This window comes from Ipomoea nil, unplaced genomic scaffold (assembly GCF_001879475.1).
Source record: "Ipomoea nil cultivar Tokyo-kokei standard unplaced genomic scaffold, Asagao_1.1 scaffold2926, whole genome shotgun sequence".
NCBI classification, from domain to species: domain Eukaryota; kingdom Viridiplantae; phylum Streptophyta; class Magnoliopsida; order Solanales; family Convolvulaceae; genus Ipomoea; species Ipomoea nil.
In genome coordinates this window covers 1,711,975-1,737,299 of record NW_017619354.1, presented here as the reverse complement: position 1 = coordinate 1,737,299, position 25,325 = coordinate 1,711,975, and the positions used below count along the sequence as shown (strand labels likewise).

Genomic DNA, 25,325 nt, shown 5'->3' with positions numbered 1-25,325 from the left:
TTGCAACAATATTGCTACTTCATTATGAGATGCTAAATCATGATTATGCTAATACTTTCATTTTAAAATGTTAAATTTTAATATGTAAACAAACCTATTTAAATTTAAAAATATTTAAATTTTATGAAGATGCTATTTTTAGTCCTTTTACATTTATCAGCATATCAAAAAACTAATTTTGTCAAACACTTCATAATTAGCTAGCTTAACATCTCTTCTGTTTTCAACTTCTAACTTCGAACTTTTCAACTTTCAAGCTACTTTCAACTAATTTTTCAGTTTAGTTTACCAAACATACCTAGATACCAATTGTGTAAAAAATTTAATATGAGTAATATGGGTTGGGGTACTAACCCCACGTGCATATATGTGTATGTGTGAACGTTCTAGACAACATATGTGACAAACAAATTTACTAGAAAACAAAACAAATGAAATACCCAGTAAAAAACAACTTTGTTATCCCATTTTTAGTATAAACATTTTTGTACGTATTTTTCCAAATATATAAATTTTATATACAACTATCAAATTAAATATATTACAAAAAAGTTAAAGTCTCATTTAAGTCTACACACCCGTTTACTGAATCAAACACATAAAATAAGACGGAGCGAGTATATAGATAGATAAATATATTGTGCCCGTCAGCAAGCTTGTGGCTGTGAAGGAGACGAGTCACGCACACCTTTGCCTCTTAGCCAACTGGATTCCGATCCTCCACTCTCTTTATAAGCGCCCCAAGCATGGCTAACCTCCTCAACCCCATCATCTTCTCAATCTCTCTTTCCTTATCTGCTCCACTCTTTTCAATTCTCTTCTTTCTTTTTTGGTTTTTTTTTTTTCCCTTTTAAAATAAATAATAAGAAGTTGCAATGGCATCAAGTTCCTTTCGTTCTTCATGGACTCCCCGCCAAAACAAGTTGTTTGAGAAGGCTTTGGCGACGTTTGACAAGGACACGCCGGACCGGTGGCAGAATGTCGCCAGAGCTGTGGGTGGCGGCAAGTCCGCCGACGACGTCAAGCGCCACTATGAGATCCTTCTGGAGGATCTGCGCCGTATAGAGTGCGGCGACGTTCCTCTCCCGGCCTACAAGACCACCGCCGTTGATGAGCAAAGGTGTGCCCACCTAAGCTACTTAAATTAATTGCATGTAGATATACTAGAATTTCTAAGCAGCTTATTGTCACCCCAGTATTTTTTTTGAGTGACAAAGAAAATCTGTTGTCACTATTTGAAATGTTTACTCAAGTATGCACCCAGTAAACTCTGATTTGAGTCAGGGCACAAGAAGATAAATCAAGCTAGATTACGTGGTTCATAATCTCTTTTTACTAAGAGTTAAACTTAAAATTTTGTTGTTACTAAACCAACAGTCTCATCAACTTGACTAGATTCTCCCCTTCTGGGTATCTTTCCAAAGTAGTACAATCAAGCATAATATGCATGAGTGTTTCATATATCACTAGAATAAATATAACTTTATAGTTATCAAACTAACAGTCTAACCAACTTTGACTAGATTTTCCCCCTCTGAGTATCTTTCCTATCTAGTACAATCAAGCATAATAAGCATGAGTGTCGTTTCACGTATCACTAGACAAATATAACTTTGTGGTTACGTATCTGACCAACTTGACTAGATTTTTCCCTCTCTTGTACAATATCAAGCATAATATGCATGAGTGTTTCATGTATTACTAGAACAGATGTTGAAAGTAATTGATATAATTAACACAAATAACGTAAGAAATTAAACCTTATTATTTGCTAAGTACGTTTGCATATAGTGCATGCATAACATTTCAAGTGTTTGTTTTGCGGCAGGCTTCTGAGGTTTCTTAAGCTGCAATAAGAAGAGGTCTGATTAGAAGATTAATAAGATGACGATGGGGTTCGATATGGATCTGTCATCACCGTAGATTTCATCCGATCTCAAAATAATCTAATCTGCTGTCATGTCTTCTGCGGTAGTCCGATCCTTTAATTTTCAGTACTAATTATTCACCACTTTATGTTGTAATATAATATATATGTTTCTTCCATATCTATATATGTATATCGTCGTTTATGGCAATGTATGTACGTATATAATCCTTAATCTATTGTCGTTGTCCATCTGTCGTTCCACCTGTATAAACTCTGCTTGTCTCTTATCCACTAGAATTCATAGATGTTGCACCATCACCAACTATACCAATCTACTTTATTTTCCAATATATGCAAAATTAATTAAGCATTTTCGCAAATTTCTCTTGTACCCAGTATCATTCAAAAGTGAAAGATAAAAATTTTAAATTTATACTGGGGACAAATGTTATAACAGTATTATTACAAAAGTCTTTTTTAAAAGACTTAATGACACAATCAGTATCTTACTAATTGGCACTATAAACTTTTACCCTTTAGGTCGATATTATAAACTTTTGGTGTAATGACGGAGAATAATTAATATAGGTTAAAGTGATTGAGGCCTATGTGATCGACCCAAAAAATGAGAAATGCCAAAGTAAATGTGGGAAAAAGGAGTCGGGCAAATCGAAGCACAAAAGATATGCAGATTGAGGAGCATATAATAATGTTAACACGAAAACTGGAAGACGACAACGTAGTACTACTAACATTTCATTTTCAACGCTGTCCTTGACAACTTGCATGCTCTATCTATAGGTGAGAATCTTCATCATTTCTCTCTGATATGATGACCACGAAACATACATACATATATCACAATCCCAAAACACTAAACACCACATTTGATTAGTATTATATCGCAATAACCCTTAGCTTTATTATTTGGTTAGTTGGAGACTTCTTTAGATAAGACTCCCTCTGTCCCATTTTGTATGTCTTACTTTCCTTCTTTATTATTTGGTTAATTGGAGACTTCTTTAGATAATACTCCCTCTGTCCCATTTTGCATGTCTTACTTTCCTTTTTAGTTTGTCCCAAAATGTTGTCCTCTTTCTAAAATTGAGCTTTTTTCCCAAATTACCCTTATGACTTTAATTTCTCACACCTCCACTAAGGCTTGAACTCACAACTTTCCAAATGAAAGTCCAACTCGGGTACCATTAGACCACATAGTTTTAGTCTTTAGATAATAATATATGTCATAATATTCTTGAAATTAATTTTTACTTATTATTTTTGTCACTGATTATTTTTTTCAACTTTTGAAAATGACAAACAAAATGCATTAACCGGAAATATATCCAATTAACAATAAAGTTTAATTTCAACAATATAACCAATAGAAGTGACATGCCACTTGTTGGTTTTATAACTTTTGAACAGTTAACGGCTGACACCTTTAAATAATGAATATATATAGGGAGAATATATGTAATTTGTATTGATGAATATTGCTTGTACGTGAATAGTGGAAAATCTTTCTCCCACCCCATGTATGAGGGGTCTATTTAAGCATATTTTGGGCTTAGAGCCCAATTAGGAATAAGAATCCTAGACTGCCTCGGCAAATTATTATGTGGACCATAGCAAAAAGTACATTTTTCATATACTAAAAGTACATTATTCGTTTACTGAATATACATTATACAAAATAATATACTTTCAGTATTCAAATAATATATTTTCACTGAATATAATGTACGTTTTTAATATACTAAAGTACATTATTTGATACTATTGTCCACACAATAATGATTGGACTGCCTTGGGAGTCCTTGTTACATTAGGAATAATAAGCCCTCATCCTTATTACATTATAAATACTAAGTTCAACCCTTATTAAATTCTTAGGGGGCGTTTGGTTCATGTTATATAAGATAACCAAGGTTATATTTGCTTGGTAATATAAGATTCTCATGTTTGGTTCAGGTTATATAACTTTCCCAGGGAATGTCAGATAACCTCCTCATTAGGTTGTTAGCTATTGGAAGGGAATATGAAATACCCTCCAATTTCTTAGGTAATCTCACATTCCCTTGTCTTATTAGTTATTACTAATGTTGGGCTTTGGACGTTTTAATTAATTTGTCTTATTATCGTTGTCTTATTTGCATATCTTAGTTTTAAACCAAACACAAGAATCTAACATTCGCAGGAATCTAACATTCCCTAAACTAATCTGATATTCCGTGAACCAAATGCCCCTTAAGTTATTAAGTGTTGGACATCCTTTTTAGACTTTTTTTGATCCAGTTAGATCAGTCCATATGGCCCAAGCCCTTTTGGTTGATTAGTTCGTCCATACCTATCCATCAGTCCATCACAGTCTTTGCTTTCTGACAATGTAACCCTTACACTAATTAAAATTGGTAATGAGGAAAGCAACTTCCATGCAGGGATATAAAGTTTATTGAGATGTTACGAACAGTTATAATAGGAAATGATAAATGTTGCACGCAACTTCCATGCAGGGATATAAAGCAAAGGCTGTCGTACGTTCACTGTGTGCACGATCATCGAAAAACAAGAAAGAGGGGAATCTTGCTATGCTACTGTAAAAATTCTTCATTTTTAACATAAATTTAAGTGGTAAAATTTATTTGTAATTTTCTAGTTTTTGGGTTTCACATTTTCACTACTGCGATCAGGGCGGGTTACTCTTTGATGTCCCATCACGTGACTGAACGTCAGTACACTGCATACGTTTAATTAGCATAGCAACTAGGAAACATTTACCATATAATAATGATAGCTGATCTCCTATGAAACCGTTTTATAAATCTCATTCTGGGGTAAAATATAATAAAAATAAGTTATAACAAAATTATTGTATATATAATAAAGAGTTAATTTCATCAGAGGTCCCTTGTTGTTTGTGACAATTCTAAATTTAGTCTCAGACTATTATTTTTGTTATTTAATATCACTAGACTATTATTTTTTGGACACTTTTAGTCTTTCTCATGACTATTCTTATTTTTAGTAAGGGTATTTTTATCTCTTCATATTTTTCTGTTATTATTTTTCCGGTTTAATTGGTTTAGAACTTAGGTAACCTCTGATTTTTAGTAATCATATTTTTCAACCGTTTTTAGTAAAGTTCTAAACCAATTAAACAAAACAAAACTATGAAGAGGCAAAAATGTCGTTACTAAACTAGAAAAAGTCATGAGAAGGGCTAAAAGTGTCAAAAAAAATAATAGTCCAGGGATGTTAAATGACAAAAACGATAGTCTGAGACTAAATTTGAAATTGCCACCAAAGACAATAGACATCCGATGGAATTAACTCTATAATAAATATTTTAAGTCGGCCTTATATATAATATTTTATATCATAAATGTAAAACTTTAGTAGACAATTTGTAAAAAAATATAGTAATAACATAACAGAATTGCAGATATAATCAATATTTTAATCTTTATATATAATATTTTATAGCATACATGTAATACTTTATAACAAAACTGTAATCTTTATATATAATATTTTATAACAAAATTGTAATGTAATAGACAAAATTCATATACTATAATACCCAAATTCTCTTGATCAGATCCTTCTAATAGATTAGGACCCATGAGACTATACATATGACAGGAGATGGTGGGGAAAGTCAACTTTTAGGCCGGGGCGTGTGAAGGGCAAGGGTGGCAAATGGCGATGGGAAGGCGACGATGGAATATGTGTGGTTTGAAATTTATTGGGTTTGTAGTTCATTCATTTTTTGCTATTTTTGTCCCAAAGATACTATAAATATGGGATCTCAGTTCACTTTTAGACACTAGCAAGAACTTGAATTCTCTAGTCCATAATCTTCTTTCACGTTTGGACAACTTGCTTAATTTGTCTGAAACTTGAAATAGGCGATATTGGGTTTGGATTTGAGCTAAGGCTCATTTTCAATATTATCCAACATCCTATTTTGTTTGATATTTGTGTTCGACCGTTTATTATCAATTTTAACCACGACAACCCAGTTTCATGACGAGTCTTGCCTTATAAAATCACCTCTACCAATCTACCATAAACAAATACATGTGTTGATGGGATGTTGACACATTTGTGATCATCTCACATATGACCTTTATTTATTTGAAGACCATTGCTACATGGACCAATTTTTTTCACTAATTTTTTAAGCATATGATATGATATGATAATAAAACTCTTTTTATTTATTGGTTATTTTGAATTGGCTGACCCATCTTGCGTTTTAAACGAAATATATTTATTAATCAAATACGAATCATATATTGCACATCAAATAGTAAAAAAATGTAGCATGATTTATTGATTTTATTTGAAATGTTTTTAGAGTGTATCTTATTTAGACTCTTTGCTAATACAATTTACCCGGAGTAGTTTTGTCAATATTTTTATAAAGAAAAATGTGTCTTACCCTCCTAAACACTTTAATTGATAGTCAATGTTCCTTAAAAAAAAAAAAATGATAACCAATGTTGTGTTGTAGTAGTTACGACGCCTATGTATCAATCACAGTAACACTCAAAGTTGCTACATGACCTATGCAATATTATTTTAATCCATATATTTGACCAAGTCTAAATTCAAATTAAATTATATATTTATGTTTTATATTATATGCTTAATAGTACATAAATATGTTCAAATATCTATTAATATATATATATATATATATATATATATTCTAATGAAGATAAGATTTTAACCAGAATTATATTTATAAAAAAAACATATTAGTGTAATCATTGTAATGTTGATTTTTGATGTAAGTGCGTGAAATGTGTTTATTCGAAAACAGACATAAATAAAGAGAGTTAAAATCGATTGTCATTATATTGCCTTTTTTGCTCATTATTTAGGACGAGAATGGAGTGTTAAAATCCGACTTCATAGACAAGCATGTCAGTAGTACTGGAAACAGGAAAGGTATCACGTGCATGTTTCTATAACTTGTCCCTAAAATATTACTACTACATATTAAATTATTATTGACCGCCCAGCCCTATATACTAATGTAGTATTATATAGCTAATTAAGTGACTAAACTGTCTTTGTCCAAGCTTAGCTTAGCTTGTTTTGTTTATCATCGCATTTTACTTTGTGGAGCAGACAACCTCTGATCTGGCGTAGAAAACAATGATTAGCATAACACGGCTGGCCATGTTCCCCCCAATTTCCTAAATCCTTAAAACTGTGTTTTTCCTACCCTCTTTGACCACCTCCCTGCAAAACCTTTTTTTTTTTTTTTTTAATCACAACTTACCTTCAATCTTATTAATACTTTTTTATCGAGTCCATCACACAAAATAATATTTAGTAATTAAGCTTTGAACAATATTGGCTAATTTATATATAACGAGCAACATATGATGTTTTATGTATTAACAGGGGCATTTTGGAAAAAGGGTATTTTCCTAAAACATTATATATATACAGCTATTTGTAACGTTTGGGATTTCAAACAAAAATTTTGATGTTTTGATCAAAGTAGTAGATTCATCAAAATTTCACCGTTTACCAAATAAGTTCGACATTGTGAATGATGGGTAGTTAAGAGTGTATATAGCAATTAAGTGTCTAGTAAGGTATGCATCAACATTAGATCTTTATGAAAAATATAGCAATTAAGTGACAAGTAAGGTATGCATCAACATTAGAGAGGTATAGTAATCCAACTGGGTAGCTCATTCTTCTTGGGGCAGCTCTCATGCCTCCTGCGAACGGAGATTAATCGGTTGGACTTGAACCGTTAAACGGACAGAGAAAGACCCATACTACTATGTGGTTATTGTAGTTGCACCCAAAAAAAATAAAAATAAAAAGGTATAGTGGCAAGATTATAACAACATATGATATCACATCCATGGGACATTAAAATACATTTACAAATTAAATGCCAAATATAGTAGCCACCATCTCGAAAAATCTAATCTAATTATACGCTAATTAAAATCATAGTCCAAACTAACATGATCATATCAATAGAACAAAAGACATTATATTCATTCCCCCATACATATATATAATAATTTACTCAACTTCTTCAAATTAAAGTTGTCCGTCCGGCGTTGCGTTGCCGCCGTTTAGTTGGGTAATTCCACTGGGTACCTATGAATGCAGTCTTCCCAAGGGCTGTTTGGGGAAGGCTTAACATTCCTTAGAGCTTTCCAAACCGCACTATTACACTTAAACCCGCTCCCAAACGCAATCTGCCATACCCGGTTCCCCTTTCGAATCCTCCCCTTCGCCTCCGTGTACGCCAGCTCATACCAAATGGAGCTCGACGACGTGTTTCCGAATCTGTGTAGAGTCATTCTAGAAGCTTCTACGTGGACCGGTGACAACTGTAGGTTCTTCTCCAGCTCGTCGATCACCGCCCTCCCGCCGGCGTGTATGCAGAAGTGTTCAAACGCCAGCTTGAAGTCCGGGATATACGGCTTGATTTTCGCGTTCCTCAACAGCTTTCTGGTCACGAGCGTGGCGAAGAACAGTAACTGCTCGCTGATTGGGAGCACGAGTGGGCCCAGGGTGGTTATATTGGTCTTCAGAGCTCCGCCGGCGATGGCCATAAGGTCTTTGGATAACGACACCCCTGTTTTCCCGCTGCCGTCTTGTTCTTGGTACACGCACCGGAAGGCGGTGTCGTCGGCGCCCTTGTGAGTCCGGACCACGTGGACGAGCTTATACTTGGCCCGCCGCCGGTCCGCCGCCTTGTTGGAGAGCAAAATCGCGGCGCCGCCGACGCGGAACAGGCAATTGGGGATCAACATGGACTTCTTGTTGCCGAAGTACCAGTTCTGCGTGATGTTCTCGGTGCTGACCACGACGGCGTACGAGTTCCGGTGAACTTGCAGCATGTCTTTCGCCAGATCGACGGCGATAACTCCGGCGCTGCACCCCATCCCCCCCAAATTGAAGCTCCGCACGTTCCCTCTCAGCTTATACTTATTCACAATCATGGCGGAGAGCGACGGCGTAGGGTTAAACAGGCTGCAATTCACCACCAGGATACCGATATCCTTGGGATTGATTTTGGTGTTCTGGAATAGGCTATCCAGGCAACCAAACATGACCTGTTCCGCTTCCGCCCGAGCAGAGCCCATGTTAATTGTCGGCGGAACATTATGCATAGCCTCCGGGAGATAAGTCTCCTCGCCGAGTCCAGATCTTTCCAGAATCTTCCGCTGGAAATCCAACGACGAGTCGTCGAAATCGCCGGTAAGCCGGGAATGATCCATGAACTTCTTGTACGGTACCTGGAGGTCAACCGGAGGCCGGTAACAGGAATAATCCACGAGAAAAACGGATCTGGGACGGGTCATGATATAGAGCGTGAAACCGAAGACGAGGAAAGCGGAGAAGACGACGATACTGACGAGGTTATACAGGAGATTCCGGTACATATTATGCAAATCCTGGTAGTCCATCTGCGCCGCCTGGACTAATGTGACGGCCATGAGAGGGACTAAACACAGGGTCAACAGGTGGGTCATCAGATAATGGTACCCTAATTTCACGTACTTGAGATTAACACTGACCAGAAAATCAGGCAGCCGTCGAGGTTGTCTGATCTGAATCACCGGCGTGCCGTCGGTGACGATAACGGCGTTGGAATCTGTCATTGCGTGGGAGGGACTAGTACTCTAGTAGGTGTTTGGAAGTAGGAAATTTTTTGTAGGGCGTGAGAAAAATGGGATAATGTGGCGGTATATATACACAACTGTAGAGTGGAATACGTAATAGATTTTGGGAATTGAATGCGAAAATGGAAGGGTTTGGTGGGACGGTTTGGAAAGGTAGATGTAACTACAACAACGCCCTTATAACTTATAGCTATGAAGACAAGTAATTGAATATGAAGATGAAGATGAGAATTGAGTTGATCCAATGCATACGTAGACGATTATGTCAATATATATTTTCGTGTTTTTTCTTTAATGTCGTGTGATATTCAACATGATGACTTCCTAGTACTACAAACATCTTGCGTATGCTACTATACATAATATATACATGCTTCTACGATGCTACTACATATATATGCTTCCTGCCGGGCCAGGGTATGAGGAGCTTGTCGGGCCAAGGTATGGGGAGCCATTGAAATTGGGGATTCAATATTTTAGGAAGAATATATGCTTCTACATACAATTTAAACAACACATTAATTCCCAACTAGTATATAATGTGAATGCACATTTGTTACATTCTAAATGAGTGGTCATAAGACCAAACTCCAACAGTGGGGATAGAATCATGTGTGTTACATGGTCACAATATCGAATAATCCCAATGGTAGGGAAAGAATCATTAGTGTTACAAAAAAAAATAATAATAATTGAATTAGGGATGACAATTTACCTGCATTTAACGGTAAACACAAGGAAAATTTTAGGTAGAAGATCTTATGAGAATAATTGCTAATTTTATTTAGATGAGAGGTACTATTATCACTAGTACAAAAATTACCATTAAATTAAGAAAAATTGCACCGGGCGTTTAAACATTGGACGCATAAAGTGACGCGGTGACAATTTTGTAATTAAAATTTAAATATTTTATTAATTTTTATATATAGAAAAACCTCGTAGAAAATAAGTATTACAAGGGATGCATGTATAGGTCCTGACCCGGACCTATATATATATATATATATATATATATATATATATATATATATATATATATATATATATATATATATATAGCATATGTGTTATATTCTATATATAATATAGTATCATAAATTTATCTTGATTAATACGGAGTATATTATATTTCTATACACTATATTTATAAATTTGTAGTTAATTTTTTGTGTTTTTATTTTTGACAAGTAATGTATTAATAAATTATATTTGATAATTTTATTGTGAAATTATATTATAAATGTATATTAAATTTTAAAAATATGTTTTATCTATTTTCTATTAGTTTCTTTAATATATTTCAATATAATCATCATTTTAAAAATTGACAAATACATTAGATGCTATTTTTTGCGCAATGTGTGTCATGTTGGTAATATTTTTTTTAAAAAAAATTATGAATATAAAAAAAAATAAAAAAAATGAGTTAATACTCAAAATCGTCCTCGACTATAGTGGTTTTTTTCAATTTCGTCCTAAACGACTTTGGTGACCTAATATCGTCTCAGACTTTTGTGTTTCGCTCAATTTAGTCCTAGACTTTTGTGTTTTTGCTCAATTTAGTCCCTCATTTGTTATTCTGTCCATTTGGTGTTAAATAAATAGACAATTCAGTAATTTTAATATTGTCATCTCTTTACTCATAGACATGTGAACTGCGAAATCCCTTTTTTTTTTACGAATTACTCCCAGAATTACTCCTAAAACTGCGAATATAAAATTTGATTTGCAGGTCCGGGAGTAATTCTGGGTGTAATTCGTACAAGAAAGAGGAATTTCGCACTTCACAAGTTGAAAGTAAAGAGAGATCAATATTGACATTACTGAATTGTCCCTTTATTTAACACCAATTTGACGAAATAACAAATGGAGGACTAAATTGAGCGAAACACAAAAGTCTGGGACGATATTAGGTCACCAAAGTCGTTTAGGACGAAATTGAGAAAAACCACTATAGTCGAGGACGATTTTGGGTATTAACTCTAATATTATCCTTCTCCACCCCTAAAAAACCCCATGGGGTAGTTATGAGGAGTATATTCATGTCCCGCGTGAGAGCATGTGCAGGTCCGGGGTTTGGAGAGGGAATATGAGGCAGGATGGGGATATGCTCCACACTATTGTCATCTCTAAATTGAACTCATTAAGCCAAATGTGTTTTCATTGTTACAAATTGATTTATTTTGTTTGATTTTCAATTTGACTAAAAACTGTTCCGAACTAAATCATTTACATCCCTAACTCATATTATAAATGATAAAAAATGTCTTTACAAATGTTAGGGTGATTACATAATTATTATATTCTATGTTCAACATGATAATCATATTGTTTAGAATAATAAATATAATATAATGTTAACGAATATTCATATATGAAAGAATACCCAAGTTAATGTAAATGCATGATATATAATTTAGTACGTAATTCTAATTAAGCTCCATCATAGTGTTGTACTAGTCAAATTCCCAAGTTGGGAATGTAGGACGAGGGAAAATGGTAAGAGATAAAAAGGGCTTTCTGTTTTTTCCTACATTGCTCAACCCAATATTATATATATATATATATATATATATATATATATATATATATATATATATGTCTGTGTGTGTGTGTTACGTTCAGGTGCATTTAAGTCTCCTGTGCAGTTGCGCGGATGATTAATGTGCGCGAGTTTTGTACTTAATGTGCGTGAGTCTTGTGTTTAATGTGCGTGAGATTTGTGCTTAATGTGCGTGAGTGTGTAATGTTTAATGTGTGTGAGTTTTGTACTTAATGTGCGTGAGTCTTGTGCGTAATGTGCGTGAGTTTTGGGCTTAACGTGCGTGAGTGTGTACTTAATGTGAGTTGTTATTAAAACTTTAAAGTGCATGAGTTTTATGCTTAATGTGCGTAAGTCGTGCGCTTAAGGTGCGTGAGTTTTGTACTTAATGTGCGTGAGTGTGTACTTAATGTGAGTTGTTTTTAAAACTTAAGGTGCGTGTGTTTTTGTGCTTAACACGCGTGAGGCTTGTGCTTAACATGCGTGAGACTTGTACTTAACATGCGTGAAGCTTGTGCTTAACATGCGTGAGGTTGTGTTCTGAAGGTGTTTTGTTTGTGTGCTTAATGTGCGTGTGTCGTATATTTTAAATGCGTCAGATTAATGCTTAACGTGCTCCACCGGCACAACCGCACAGGAAGCCTCAAATGCACATGATCCCTTCCTTTTATATATATATATATATATATATATATATATATATATATATATATATATATATATATTGTTAGTTATTTTCTCATTTTTTTTATATTTTATATTTCTCATTTTTCGTTTCCGTAATACCAATTAACAGATTAATCAATAGAAATACCAGTGCCCATAGGGACTGATTTTTGTTTTTTGTTGTTTCCCGGGCTCCGCATTTCCTTTTGTCCAAAAAATACCAGTGATGTGAACAAAATAATTATGTATTAAATTGAACGTCAACCAACATATGTTGAAGATGAGGTTACTTTGAATAATTTATAAGTTTACTTGTTTAGATTATTTATCTTCTTCTCTTTTTTTTTTTTTTTTTTTTTGAAAGGGATTATTTATCTTTTAATATGTTGATGATGTTACTTTAATTTTATGATATGGGTTAAGTTGAATTTTTAAACTATTATATTATTAGGATGGGTCAAAATTGTATTCACCCAACAAGTTAAAACATATTATATTAAACTTAGCATATTCAACATCAAAATTTTAAAATCTAAAATCTTTACTTGTTTCTTAATTTATCTAAAAATAATTATTTAAATAATAAAATTATAATATACATCCACTCTAGTAAATGTTTATATTAGCTAGCTAACATAAGCTAGTCGTACTTAACCTTTTCTTTTTATCCGTGCAACACACAAATCTTATTTAATTTAAACAATTTTTTAAAAAAGTTATTGTTAAAATTTTCTTCACCAAATTTTGACTCCTCTAGAAGTTTCTTGGCCTGTCATTTATCACCATAGTAGAAAATGGTTTATACTTTTAACGTTTTTCCATTAATGTTTATTTTGAAACCTGAAAAATAGCAAGAAAAACAAAGTCAACAAACAATATTTTGATTTCATGTTAATTGTCGCTCTGGCATGGCATCTAAGGTGAAGCCGCCATGTCAAATATGGAGTTTTACTCAATATTTGTTTAGACAAATAACTTTACTCTTACTCTTCACCTCTTCTCCCCGTAACAAACATTTTATTCATAATTTAGTATTACATTTGCTAGTATAAGGATTACTTTTGTATATTGATATGATGACTCGAGAATAAAAATATGTGAGAAGTTCTTACACAAATATGATCCTTTTATTCCTTTTTCCCCTTTTTTGAAGCATATGCACTATTTAATCCAACCTATAATAATCATTTTCCCTCTTATCCTTTGCGCCAGGCTACTGACCAGTAGGCCACTGGCCTGTTTTGGCTCTGGCGTATTTAAACCAATAGTTATATCGTGGACCAGAGTCCATAGTGCATTATAAATTCTGGTCTAATAATACATAGAATTCATGTTCATAATGTACAAAATTTATATTTATAATACACATACATATAAACATGATATAATAAACATGAATTATGTGTATTATATAATTAAGGACACATAAACACTTAATATAATACATAGAATTCATGTTCATAATGATTAGAATTTATGTTGATTATATCGTGTTTATGTATATGTGTATTATGAACATGAATTATGTGTATTGGACCAAGATCCACAGTGCAGTGTGTTCCCTGGTCTACGATATAATTTGCCTATTTAAACATGTTTATTATTTTTTTTTTTCGGTTATGAAACCGGAACCGCCCGGTTCCAAATCGGAATTGGTGGTCCCGGTTCCAAATTATCCAGAATCTGAATCGAAACTCTTTGGATTTCGGTTCTTAACTGCAATTGAAACCGATCGTACGGTTTCGGTTCGGTTCGAATCAAACTATGGTCATACACAATAAAAAAGGGTTTATTTATATTATTTCTTCAAGTTCAATGGCATTTAGAGCTTTTAAGAGTTCGATAGCTTAATTACATTTTTCATATATAAATGTTGAATGGGATGACTTATTTGACCCTTGTCCCTAAAGAATAAATTGTTTCATTTTGTTATAACGCAAATTAAAGTAATAAAAGATAATATATTAGATTTGGTTTTAACAATCACAAGATTTAAGCTTAAAGTTGTATCACTAGCATTATAAAAAAATATGCAATTAAAAATACCAATTACAAAAAAATAAAAAAAAATCAAAAAATAAAAAAAAAAAAAAACCCATAAAATGAAGAAAGCAAAAGTTAACAGATATTTAGGATTGAAAATAGTGTGGGCAAAATTGAAGTATGTGCTCCATCTCAACTAAAAGTTTAAGCAACACCCCCTCACGTGTGCGGTGGGTTCCAAGCAACACGTGGACCGGTAAACCGTAGTCGCCCCTCACGTGTGCGGCTCTGATACCAAATTGAAGTATGTGCTCCATCTCAACTAAAAACTTAAGCTGATAGTTGGATTGCACGTTAATGAATAATGGCTATATGCTTACAGGCAAAACTAAGAAGAGAATGGTATAAATAGGAAGTATTTGTAAAAGTACATGTAAGAAATCACAATGCTAAATCATCAATGCCACTAAGTATATTAATATTATTGCTTTAATTTTAACTAGTAATTCACCCGCGCGATGCACGGGAAAAAATTTAAATGTTATTATAAATATAAATAAAAATAGAAAAAATAAAAATATTTTAAATTGTTTAATATAATAATATTTTTGAGCTTCCATTGATCAAGTATTTATTATTTTTATAGAATACAAAATTATAATTAAAATTTTGTATGGTTAATATAATCTCTAATTATGTACATATTCAAATAAACTTATAGAGAGAATTTACATAATTACATTGATTTATTCTTAATTGTATTTCATCTATATTATAATTTTCACAATACGAATAATAACTAAGATAATTACATTTAGAAAGCAAATTTCAAATTTTGTATAAGTAAATTTAAACTCTAATTGAACACATTTTTTTATATGATTATATAATATATTCTTTATGCACATGGCATTCCATAAACTCAAATGTCATTTTATAAGTCCAAGACCACTTTTTGTGGAGATAATTCAAATGTATTTTTTTTCTTTTAAAAATCCTAAGTTTTTTTTTTTTTTTTTGAAAGTTACTGGTTCTATTACATTGTAGTATCTGTTCATATACTTTCTCAACCTACTGAAACACAAAGAACCAATAACGCCTCCACTGAGGCTTGAACTCATAATCTTCCAATTGGAAGTCCAACCCGGATACCATTAGACTACGTAGTCCTGGTAAAAAATCCTAAGTTTAGACATTCAGAAAAACATAAAAGACCCATACGATATATACATTTATATATATTTAAATTTTTATTTATGGCTTAAATGATTTTTTTTTTTAATTATGAAGTCCAATAATTGACCCACGGCCCGCAACATTTGCTTTCTTCATCCCTTCTCGCTTCTGCCATTTCTTTGAAGCATTTGAGATGGAGAAAAATTATATGTAGAGGCTTGCATTAATTGTACTGTTTCAGATATTGAACAGGCTTTCATTGAAATTTTAATTAATATTGTAATCACAAGAACTACCATAAATAACAAAAGCATATCAAATAGACTTTCATTGTAAAGCCAGAGATTTAACTAATATTGCATCGTTTCATATTTTCTATTAATCGTGAATCGGAGTCGTTAATCATAATATCATAACATTTAATAACTCCATTAATTCAATAAATGTAATCCTTTGTTATGGGCGAGAAAAAAAAAATAACTATTTTATTTTTCAAATGTTGTGCTTTTTTTTTTTTTAATAGTAAAAGATGTTGTGGCTATTTTATATTTATAGCTAGTAATAATAATAATGTTGGTAATTAATTATAACATTAATTATTTCCCAACCATATAGCTTTATTATATGTAAGATTATGACTTAACATTTAGATTTTATGTGTTAATGAAAAACTATAAAGATGAAGGATAAATTTGAAAATTATTTGCATAAATATAAGAAAGAAAACATAAAATATAAGCCATTGATTCCATTTATTACACCAAGACAACTTTTATTCATGTTATGACCTAGCATTATTAGAATTTTTTATTTTTTATATTTAGTAGATAAGTAATAATTTACTGAGTATAAGATATGATTTTGTAATTGATTTTATTTTTTGGAAAATAAATTAAATAGTAAGAGACAATTTTATAACTTTTGATCCACCATCAAAAAATAAAAATATTTTTAAAAATGATTTATTTTCTAAAGATGATTTTTTTAGAAAACAAATTTTCGTGTTTCGAAACAAATCCTAAATCATAAAGTTATTAAGAAATGCGAGATAGAGATGTCAATCTTAATTTGAAACTGCTGGGTTAGCCCGATAAAATCGAAAAATGCTAGGATTAGGGTAAAATAAAATTAACTTGATAAAAAAAATTGCCCCGAATAACCCAAAATGGACAAGTCCGATGACCCAAAATTTAGTGGGCTAGCTGGATAGCTCGCGTCACTCAAGGTTACTGTTTGTTTTACAAGTAATGTGGAACAAAATATACATGTGATGAGTTTATACGTAAGTTCATTTTTAATATTTTATTTATTAAATTTTAATAAATGCATCGTCAATTTTTTTTTTTTTTGCAAAATAAATGACATAAAATAAAAACTTATTATAATTATTATATTATAAGTGTAAATATATTAATTATTTTACCCAATGCACACCCTCAAGTCGTGTTGCAGGCTTCTCTCATCACTAAAAAATATATATATATTAATTATTTTTAGTTGCAATTTAAAATGAAGGTTTGGATTGATTTAGTGATATATATGTTTATACTTATTAGTGTTAATGTGTTAGTTTATTAAAATGTTAATTTTAAAATGTCAAAAATATTAGTTGAGCTTGCTTGATAAGCCAAACAATCTAACAATTTAGGTCTAAACAAATGTAATATGATAAAAATAAATCAACTCAATTACCCTAAAACCAATAATCCTAACAATGGGGTCGACAGGATTTGCCCAAAACTGATAGAGCTAGACTGATTGACATCCTCAATAAAAGAAGCGCCAAATACGTCATTGAACTATTTAAAAAAGTTAATTGCACCCTCAAATCATAAAAATTCCTTATTAGCACTCGAACTCTTTAAAAATAAAGTTAGAACCGTTTTATATATAAGTTACCTATTAATCTATTATTACAGGTTATATTGATGTGGCTTGTACGTGTAACTTTATTTGTATACACGGATGTCACATCAACCTAATTTGTAATTTTCTTTAATTTTTTATATAAAAAATATTTTTAAAAAATTAAAATAGTCTATATGGTGTCCATGTATACAAATACAATTACACATGAAATCACCTCAAATAACTTACAATAGCAAGTAATTTACACACAAAAATGTTCTAATTATATTTTTTTAAGAGTTTGAGGACTAATATAATTTATTTTTTTTGCAGTTCAAAGATACAATTGACTTTTCATAAATAATACGAGATTTTTTTTTTAAACACTTATGATTCTTTACAATGTAATATTTATTATATACTTTCTCAATTTAAGAGTAATTTAATTTGGACAAAAAGGAGCAAAAGTAAGATGGAAGCCAAATCTCTGCTATTACGAGTGTCATTACGCTCGTAACAGAAGTTATCACGAGGAGCATAATCAATGGCTGACCACCCATTTAAAATGATAACATTGTGACATCACACTACATAGGCCTTGTTTGGTAAAAAGTTAGCCTATCATTAAATTTTGGCTTATTTAACCACTATTAGTTGTTTGACTTAAACAATCAATATAAGTATTTGATTAATTAATTTTGTGTAACAACTTATTACTCTAAAATGCTAAAATTTAAAAAGCTGCTCAAAGTAGCTTTTTCTATAAGCTTTTTAAGAAAGTCATTAATCAGCTCACTGCTAATTTACCAAACACTTTTCTACAAGTGACGATTCCCTTTGGGCCAGTTTCTGTGCCTCTCAGAGCGAACTGGGTGGACCTGAACCGTTAATCAGATAGAAAAAGACTCGAACCACATCGTAATTTACACTGAAAAAAAAATACTAACACAATCAGCTAAGTGTCATTTACCAAACACCCATAGTAATTGACAAATAATTTGGGAATTTATTTGCCTTTCACCGTTAAGAAATCCTCAAAGTGCTTAATTTCATCAATACCGTGCTATGACCTTTTGTCACACGATTATATTTCCGTATGCATATTGTTCACTTTATAATCTCTTCTTTTACTTCTCAAATAGACCCGACAGCCGACACCATGGCACCTTATTCTTCAGTCTCCACTTTCATTTAATTTACCGGTTATATTTAATTTTAACTCATAAAATATATTATCTTAATCCATAAATTTCATTATTCTAACACATATAAAGTACATTATTGTAACACATCAAATACATTACATTACATTATTCTAACTCATAAAATATACGGAGTATTATTTTAACACATAAAGTACATTAATCTAACTTTAAAACACATTATCTTACTCCAAAAATTTCATTATTCTAACACGTGTGTGGAGCAAGGAATTTGTTTTTTAAACATCAAAATAACATCGTATTGTACCGTGGTCCACACAATAATTTGTCCTAGTGAATGAGGTAAATCAGAAAATATATCTTAACTAACCTATATGTCCCCAAATGTGTATATATTACTATCCACAACAAAACTAAATTCATATATCTTTTTCTTTTTTTAAATCCTTGGTAGCGTTTGAACCTTAGCTTACACCTTGTAATTACTAACAAAGAAAAACATCTCAACTTATATTTAATGATGACGAGAGAAAATGATGACCTGTTTGGTTAACAGAATAATATTTTCTTAGGATATTTTTTTCTCAAATTCGAGTAAAAACATATTTTATCTTAATTTTTAAGAATTAAAATTTTAAATTTTATTTCAATGAAAAATAAAATTTTTAAATTTGAGCAACATGATTTCCTTGTTCTCCTCGGGTAAGCTACAGATCCTGAAAATAAAATTCGGCTCCCTAAATTAAATTTACTTTTCTTAATTTTTAAAATTTAGAAATCACATTCTCATTAATTTGACCAAAACTTTCCCATGTGAATTCTCATACTATACCAATTCAAATTGTGAGGATTATTCTTACCATTTAAATTTTTAAATGCTACCGACTCTATTACATTACAGTATCTGTTCATAAACTATTTTAACAACCTTACATATAAGAATTTAACCTGAATGCCATTAAACCACAAGATCTTGACATTCTTACAATTTAAATAGTTAATAAAGTTTAAACTTTCGAGCTACTAAACCATTATCTGAGTAACTGAGTTGGTCTTCAAATAAATGTATTATAAGGTGTATAAGAGTATGTACTATCCCGTGTTGCCTTAAATGAGAAACAAGAATCTTGTATCTACCCAATTAATTAAATTTAAAATCCATGGTACGTTTTTTGGACGTCGTAGCAACCACAAAATTCATTGTTCACAAAAATGTTGATTTCTTAACCTCCAAAGACTCTTCACGCCCCTGATTCGACAGAGTATTCAGTTTTCAAATCATAGTAATTCAGCTGAAAACAAAAGTTAGGTCTTTGCTTACTGCATAAATAAAATTCTCTTATTTTGAGAGGTTATTTTTACACTGATGCTGGTGAGATTCAATCTCAAGTAATTATTCTTAAACTTCACCCCTGTAAGATCACAACTCCGACTTGACCTCTATTTAATTGACGGATCAGCCTAACGTAGTAACGTAACGTCACGTACGTCTTCCCTCTGTGCCTTCATTAATACTCCACGAATTCTGGTCTGCTTCTCCAACTACCATATTGCCTACATTATCCCTCCAATTTTTACGTCGTCATTGGGATCTAGAAACAACAAAAACACTAGATTTAGTTAAGGAAATAATATATAAAGACTTGATTCTATTTTTTGTTTTAGATTTATATGCGGGACTCCATTATTATTATTATATATAACAATAACAAATTTAATCCTCTATTAATAAAATCATCGAAATGTCATTAAATATAATGACGTTTTGATCATTTTTATACCAAGTGGGTTGACCCGTTATATTTTTGTTTTTTGAAAAAAAAAAATCATAATTAAAAACTTAATTGCCCTTGTATTTTACAGAGTTTAAACGATTTTGTTGATATACAACTAAAAATGATCATACCACAATAATACTAGAACCAAAGTCGTAGATGCTCTAAAAAAATAACTACAAGTGGATTGACACCTATAAATCTATGACCGGAATGGAATTAACTACACACACACACACACACCAACATAAATGCACACAAACTACTCCGAGTTTGATTCTGTGTATTGTGTACTTGAAATATTAGATTTTGTGCATTTGTATAGAAGATTTGTGCATTCATATAGAAGTTCGTAGGTTCTCAGAAGAGGAGTGATAAATCCTCATTAGAACATCACCATAAATATAGTCTTGCGTTCATGTGAGAATCACTCTTTAAGGGAGAACATGTGAACTACTACATGAATGCACACAATCTAATATTTCATGCACACAATCTACATTGAAATAGATTGTATGCATTTATGTAGTAAACTATGTACATTTATGTTGATTCTGACGTTTTGTTGACTCTCATTTAAAATAGTAATCAAGTTTGAAAGTTTTGCTTTAATAAATGGGATGGTTATTACTTATTAGATGGACATAAAAGCATCTCCAATTCGAGTTTTTTGCTAAGTTTTGTAACCCCTCATTTCACATTATTAGGCTTTTGTTTTTTGTTTTTTGAATTTACTACTTTCACATAACCTATCATTTATTATTCGTTTGTTTATTATCAATTTTTATTTTTAATAATAATTATTACAATTTATAATTAAATGTAAAACATTATATCACGGCATAGCTTGTTAACATATTAAAAAATAATTAAGAAGAAAGCAATAATGTACAATCAACATCTTACAATTGGCAATATCACTTTCACACACCAAATGAGTTGTGTCACACAAGTGCCCTGAGGACATGCAATGTGCATGAACAACTATGAAATCCAATCTTTTCATCTTATCTTTTCTGAGTATTATTGTTTTTATAATGTAATATCTGTTAATACATATTTTCTCAACATATTTAAACATAAAGAATTAATAATTTACTAGAGTTCGAATCTGACCTCCCATTTGAGAGAGCCACAGAGATGTCATTGAACTACAAACTGATTACCTTATTTATTATATATCATGTATATATTGTCTCCTAAAACGCTATTTCTCTCATTTTTGGGACTTTTTTTTTTCATCCCCTAGACTACTTACTATCCCAACTTTATAACAAAAATCACCAAACAAACACTCTTATTATCTCATCTACATTCACTTCAATATAATCATCCCACAATTTCCTCCATGAGATGAGGACCCCATGATTAATTTGTAAACGATTTTGCACCACAACCTAAGTCGATGTCCTTAGCTTTACTCAAAACCTACTCCCAAGTCCCAGCCATTAAATGGCCAATTAAACTCTCTGTCAAGTGTCATGGACCACAATCATTTCGGATGAAAAGAAAAAACATAAAATACCAGTGTATAATAACCAACTCTCACTCCCTCTTTACATATACACGTATAATCTTTATTCATATAATTTTAACTAAGTGGCAATTGGTTCGAGTTATATAAGATAACCAAGGTTATATTTGCTTGGTAATATAGTATTTTCATGTTTGGTTCAAATTATACAATTTTTCCTTGAGAATGTAACATAATCTCCACAAAGATTTTTAACTATTGCAAGGGAATGTGAGATACCTTCCTTTTCTTAGGTAATCTCACATTCCCTTGTGTTATTGCTGATTTTGTAATTGTAAATTGTAATAAATTGCTTTAATTAATTATTGTTCAAACTCTTAATTAGTTCATTAATTTTAAATTATTTACTTCTATATTTTACCATTGTCTTATTTATTTATTTGAATTTCAAATTTATTATAATACATAAAAATAGGTTAAAAGTATTCAAGTAAAAATCATCATCATACCATAAAAAAAAATATCTCTTCAACCAAACATATTTATATTACATACCCCAGTTTTAAACCAAACACAGGAATCTAACATTCCAAATAATTTAACATTCCCAGCAATCTAACATTCCCTGAGGTAATATAACATTCTGTGAACCAAACGCCCCCTAAGGGTTGGTTTGGAAACCGGAAAAATATTTTCGTGAAAAATGATTTCTAAAAAATGACTCATTTTTCTAGAATATTTTAATTTTCTGGTGTATGGCTGAATATAAAAATTATCTTTTTCTGTTTGGCTAAAAGTTAAAAAATTGTATTTTTTTTTTCTTGTTTGGTTCATTTTCTTAAAAAACATATTATTTGTTATAATAATAATAATAATAATAATAATAATAATAATAATAATAATAATAATAATAATATGTGGTCATGGTGGTGTTGTTGTGGTAGTAATGGAGATGGTGGTGGTGGTGATCGCCATCGTTGTGTGGTGGTTGTGGTGTTGGTGGTGGTGGTGATGTTGTGGTGGTAATTAATAATAATCTGGAATTGACTTTAAAAAGAACGAAAAGGAAGACATATCGAAAATAAAGAATTTGGAAAATGTCTTCATACTAAAAAACTAGAAAGACATTTTTCGTCAAATTGGATATTTTTTTCCTTGGCCAAAATGAATATTTTCATTTGACTTCATTTTCCTTGAGTACCCAAACACGGAAAATTTTGGAAAATGATTTCCGGGTTTTCAAACGGACCCTAACGGTGCGTTTGGAAACCCGAAAAATGATTTTCTATAAATCATTTTTCGTGGTTTTAGTGTTTGGTAAAGAGTGGAAAATATGGTGAAAAATGACTTCTCGTCTTTTTTGGAAAAAGTCATTTTTCAATTTCCACACCAACACCACTACCACTGTACCACACCACCACCACTACGAACATCATCGCTACCACCGCTGTCACCACACCGCCGCCGCCGCCGCCACCGCACCACCACTACCACCACCACCACCACGTACTTATCATCATCATCATTATTATTATTATTATTATTATAAGATAAGATATATTCATCATTTTTTTTAAAAGAATTTACCAAAAGAGCTGGGCTTGAAATAAATGCATTGCACCATGTTGCCTTAAATTCAAAAAAAAGAATGATGTATATATCTGCCCTAAATAAATAAACAAGATCATATCCTACTTCAATTCAATTCTTTAATTTGTCTGCAGAGCAACCACTATACCTTCATGCATGACGAAACACTGGGATTTGGAACTCTGGATTCAAGCAAAGCATAAATAAATAAATAAATAAATAAATAAATATATATATATATATATATATATATATATATATACTGGTTCAAATGCGGACTGTGCTTCCGCCGATGCGGATTCACCATTAGGTATGTAAAAATGCACGTAATTCAGAAATGTACCACAAAATGCACCACACTCCACACTAGACCACACCCAATGGTGCATTTCCAAACAGTTTGTGGTGCATTTATGTGTACCTAATGGTGAGTGACGGCACGGAAAGCACTGTTCACACCTAACCTGACCTATATATATATATATATATATATATATATATATATATATATATATATATGCGACCAGTCCAACCTCAACTCTGATCCCATCTGATCTATTTAATTCGTTTACTTTGACGAATCGGAGTAATTAACGTACGTCGTCTTCCGCTTGTTAATTTCTTTCCCGATATAGACGGGATGGTCTGCTTCCCCAACTACTATACTGCAGACTGCAGTAGAATCCCTCCAAAATTCATGTCGTGATTGGGGATCGGATTTGCATAGATAGATAGATAGATACAACATTATCTTCCCTAACTTAGCTTCCACATGGCCTTTTTTTAAGGAGAGTCTTACGTCGCGTATAAATTCAAATAAATATTGGCCCTGTTTGGTAAAAAATTGGCCTATAAGTCAATTTTGGCTTATTTGACCACTATTAATTGTTTGATTTAGTTAAAATATCAATATAAATGTTTGGTTAATTAGCTTTTTGCAATTCCAAAAAGCTAAAATTCAAAAAAGCTACTCCAAGCAACTTTTTCAATTAGCTTTTTGAGAAAAGAAATTATACTAAACAGCTATCAGCTAATTTACCAAACACTTTTCTACAATCAGCTAATGTTATCAACTATTTATACCTATTAGGACTCTTATATTAGTAGTTCGTTAGGACTCTTTATCTACTCTCTATATTATTACTTGTACAGACTCAGTTACGATTGATATTCAATAATCAAATCCTCATCTGGTATCAGTTTCCAGGTTAATTCCATGGCAGCCTTGGGAGACAACAATGACGGTTCTGTTCGCGATTCTTCTGAACGGACTGTGTCCGAGGTTGCTCCTGTTCATCCCCACCCGGTCCCGAGCTTATCTTCGGCGCACCATTTTGTCTCGCTTAAGCTTACCGTTCATAATTATCTTTTTTGGAGGACTCAAATGCTTCCGTTCTTGGAGGGGCAGGGTCTTCTCGGTTATGTGGATGGTACGCACGCTTGTCCAACCGGTGCAGCGCCGGTGGAGTCCACGGCGGACAGCAGCACTGCCGCGGCGTCGGGTTCGGCTTCGGAGCAGTGGCGTCGACAAGACAAGGCTATCTTGTCTCTTTTGATTT

At 32.0% G+C, this 25,325-nt stretch overlaps 2 protein-coding genes and 2 long non-coding RNA genes across 4 annotated transcripts; 2 read left to right on the top strand and 2 right to left on the bottom strand.

Annotated features, from left to right (window-relative positions):
* Positions 1-781: 781 nt before the first annotated feature.
* On the top strand, positions 782-2,119 carry LOC109161758 (protein RADIALIS-like 4). The gene is made up of 2 exons (XM_019310260.1): positions 782-1,120; positions 1,829-2,119. The coding sequence occupies exons 1-2, from the start codon at positions 876-878 to the stop codon at positions 1,854-1,856; spliced, it is 273 nt and encodes a 90-aa protein (XP_019165805.1). The 5' UTR covers positions 782-875; the 3' UTR covers positions 1,857-2,119.
* Positions 2,120-3,829: 1,710 nt separating this feature from the next.
* On the top strand, positions 3,830-20,201 carry LOC109162199. The gene is made up of 3 exons (XR_002051037.1): positions 3,830-3,962; positions 18,720-18,723; positions 20,191-20,201. It is a non-coding gene; the product is annotated as an uncharacterized LOC109162199 (long non-coding RNA).
* On the bottom strand, positions 3,912-24,226 carry LOC109162200. The gene is made up of 3 exons (XR_002051038.1): positions 24,139-24,226; positions 4,111-4,119; positions 3,912-3,921 (listed from the first exon to the last, which is right to left on the bottom strand). It is a non-coding gene; the product is annotated as an uncharacterized LOC109162200 (long non-coding RNA).
* On the bottom strand, positions 7,730-9,791 carry LOC109162198 (3-ketoacyl-CoA synthase 4-like). The gene has a single exon (XM_019310946.1). The coding sequence runs from the start codon at positions 9,523-9,525 to the stop codon at positions 7,987-7,989; it is 1,539 nt and encodes a 512-aa protein (XP_019166491.1). The 5' UTR covers positions 9,526-9,791; the 3' UTR covers positions 7,730-7,986.
* Positions 24,227-25,325: the final 1,099 nt, after the last annotated feature.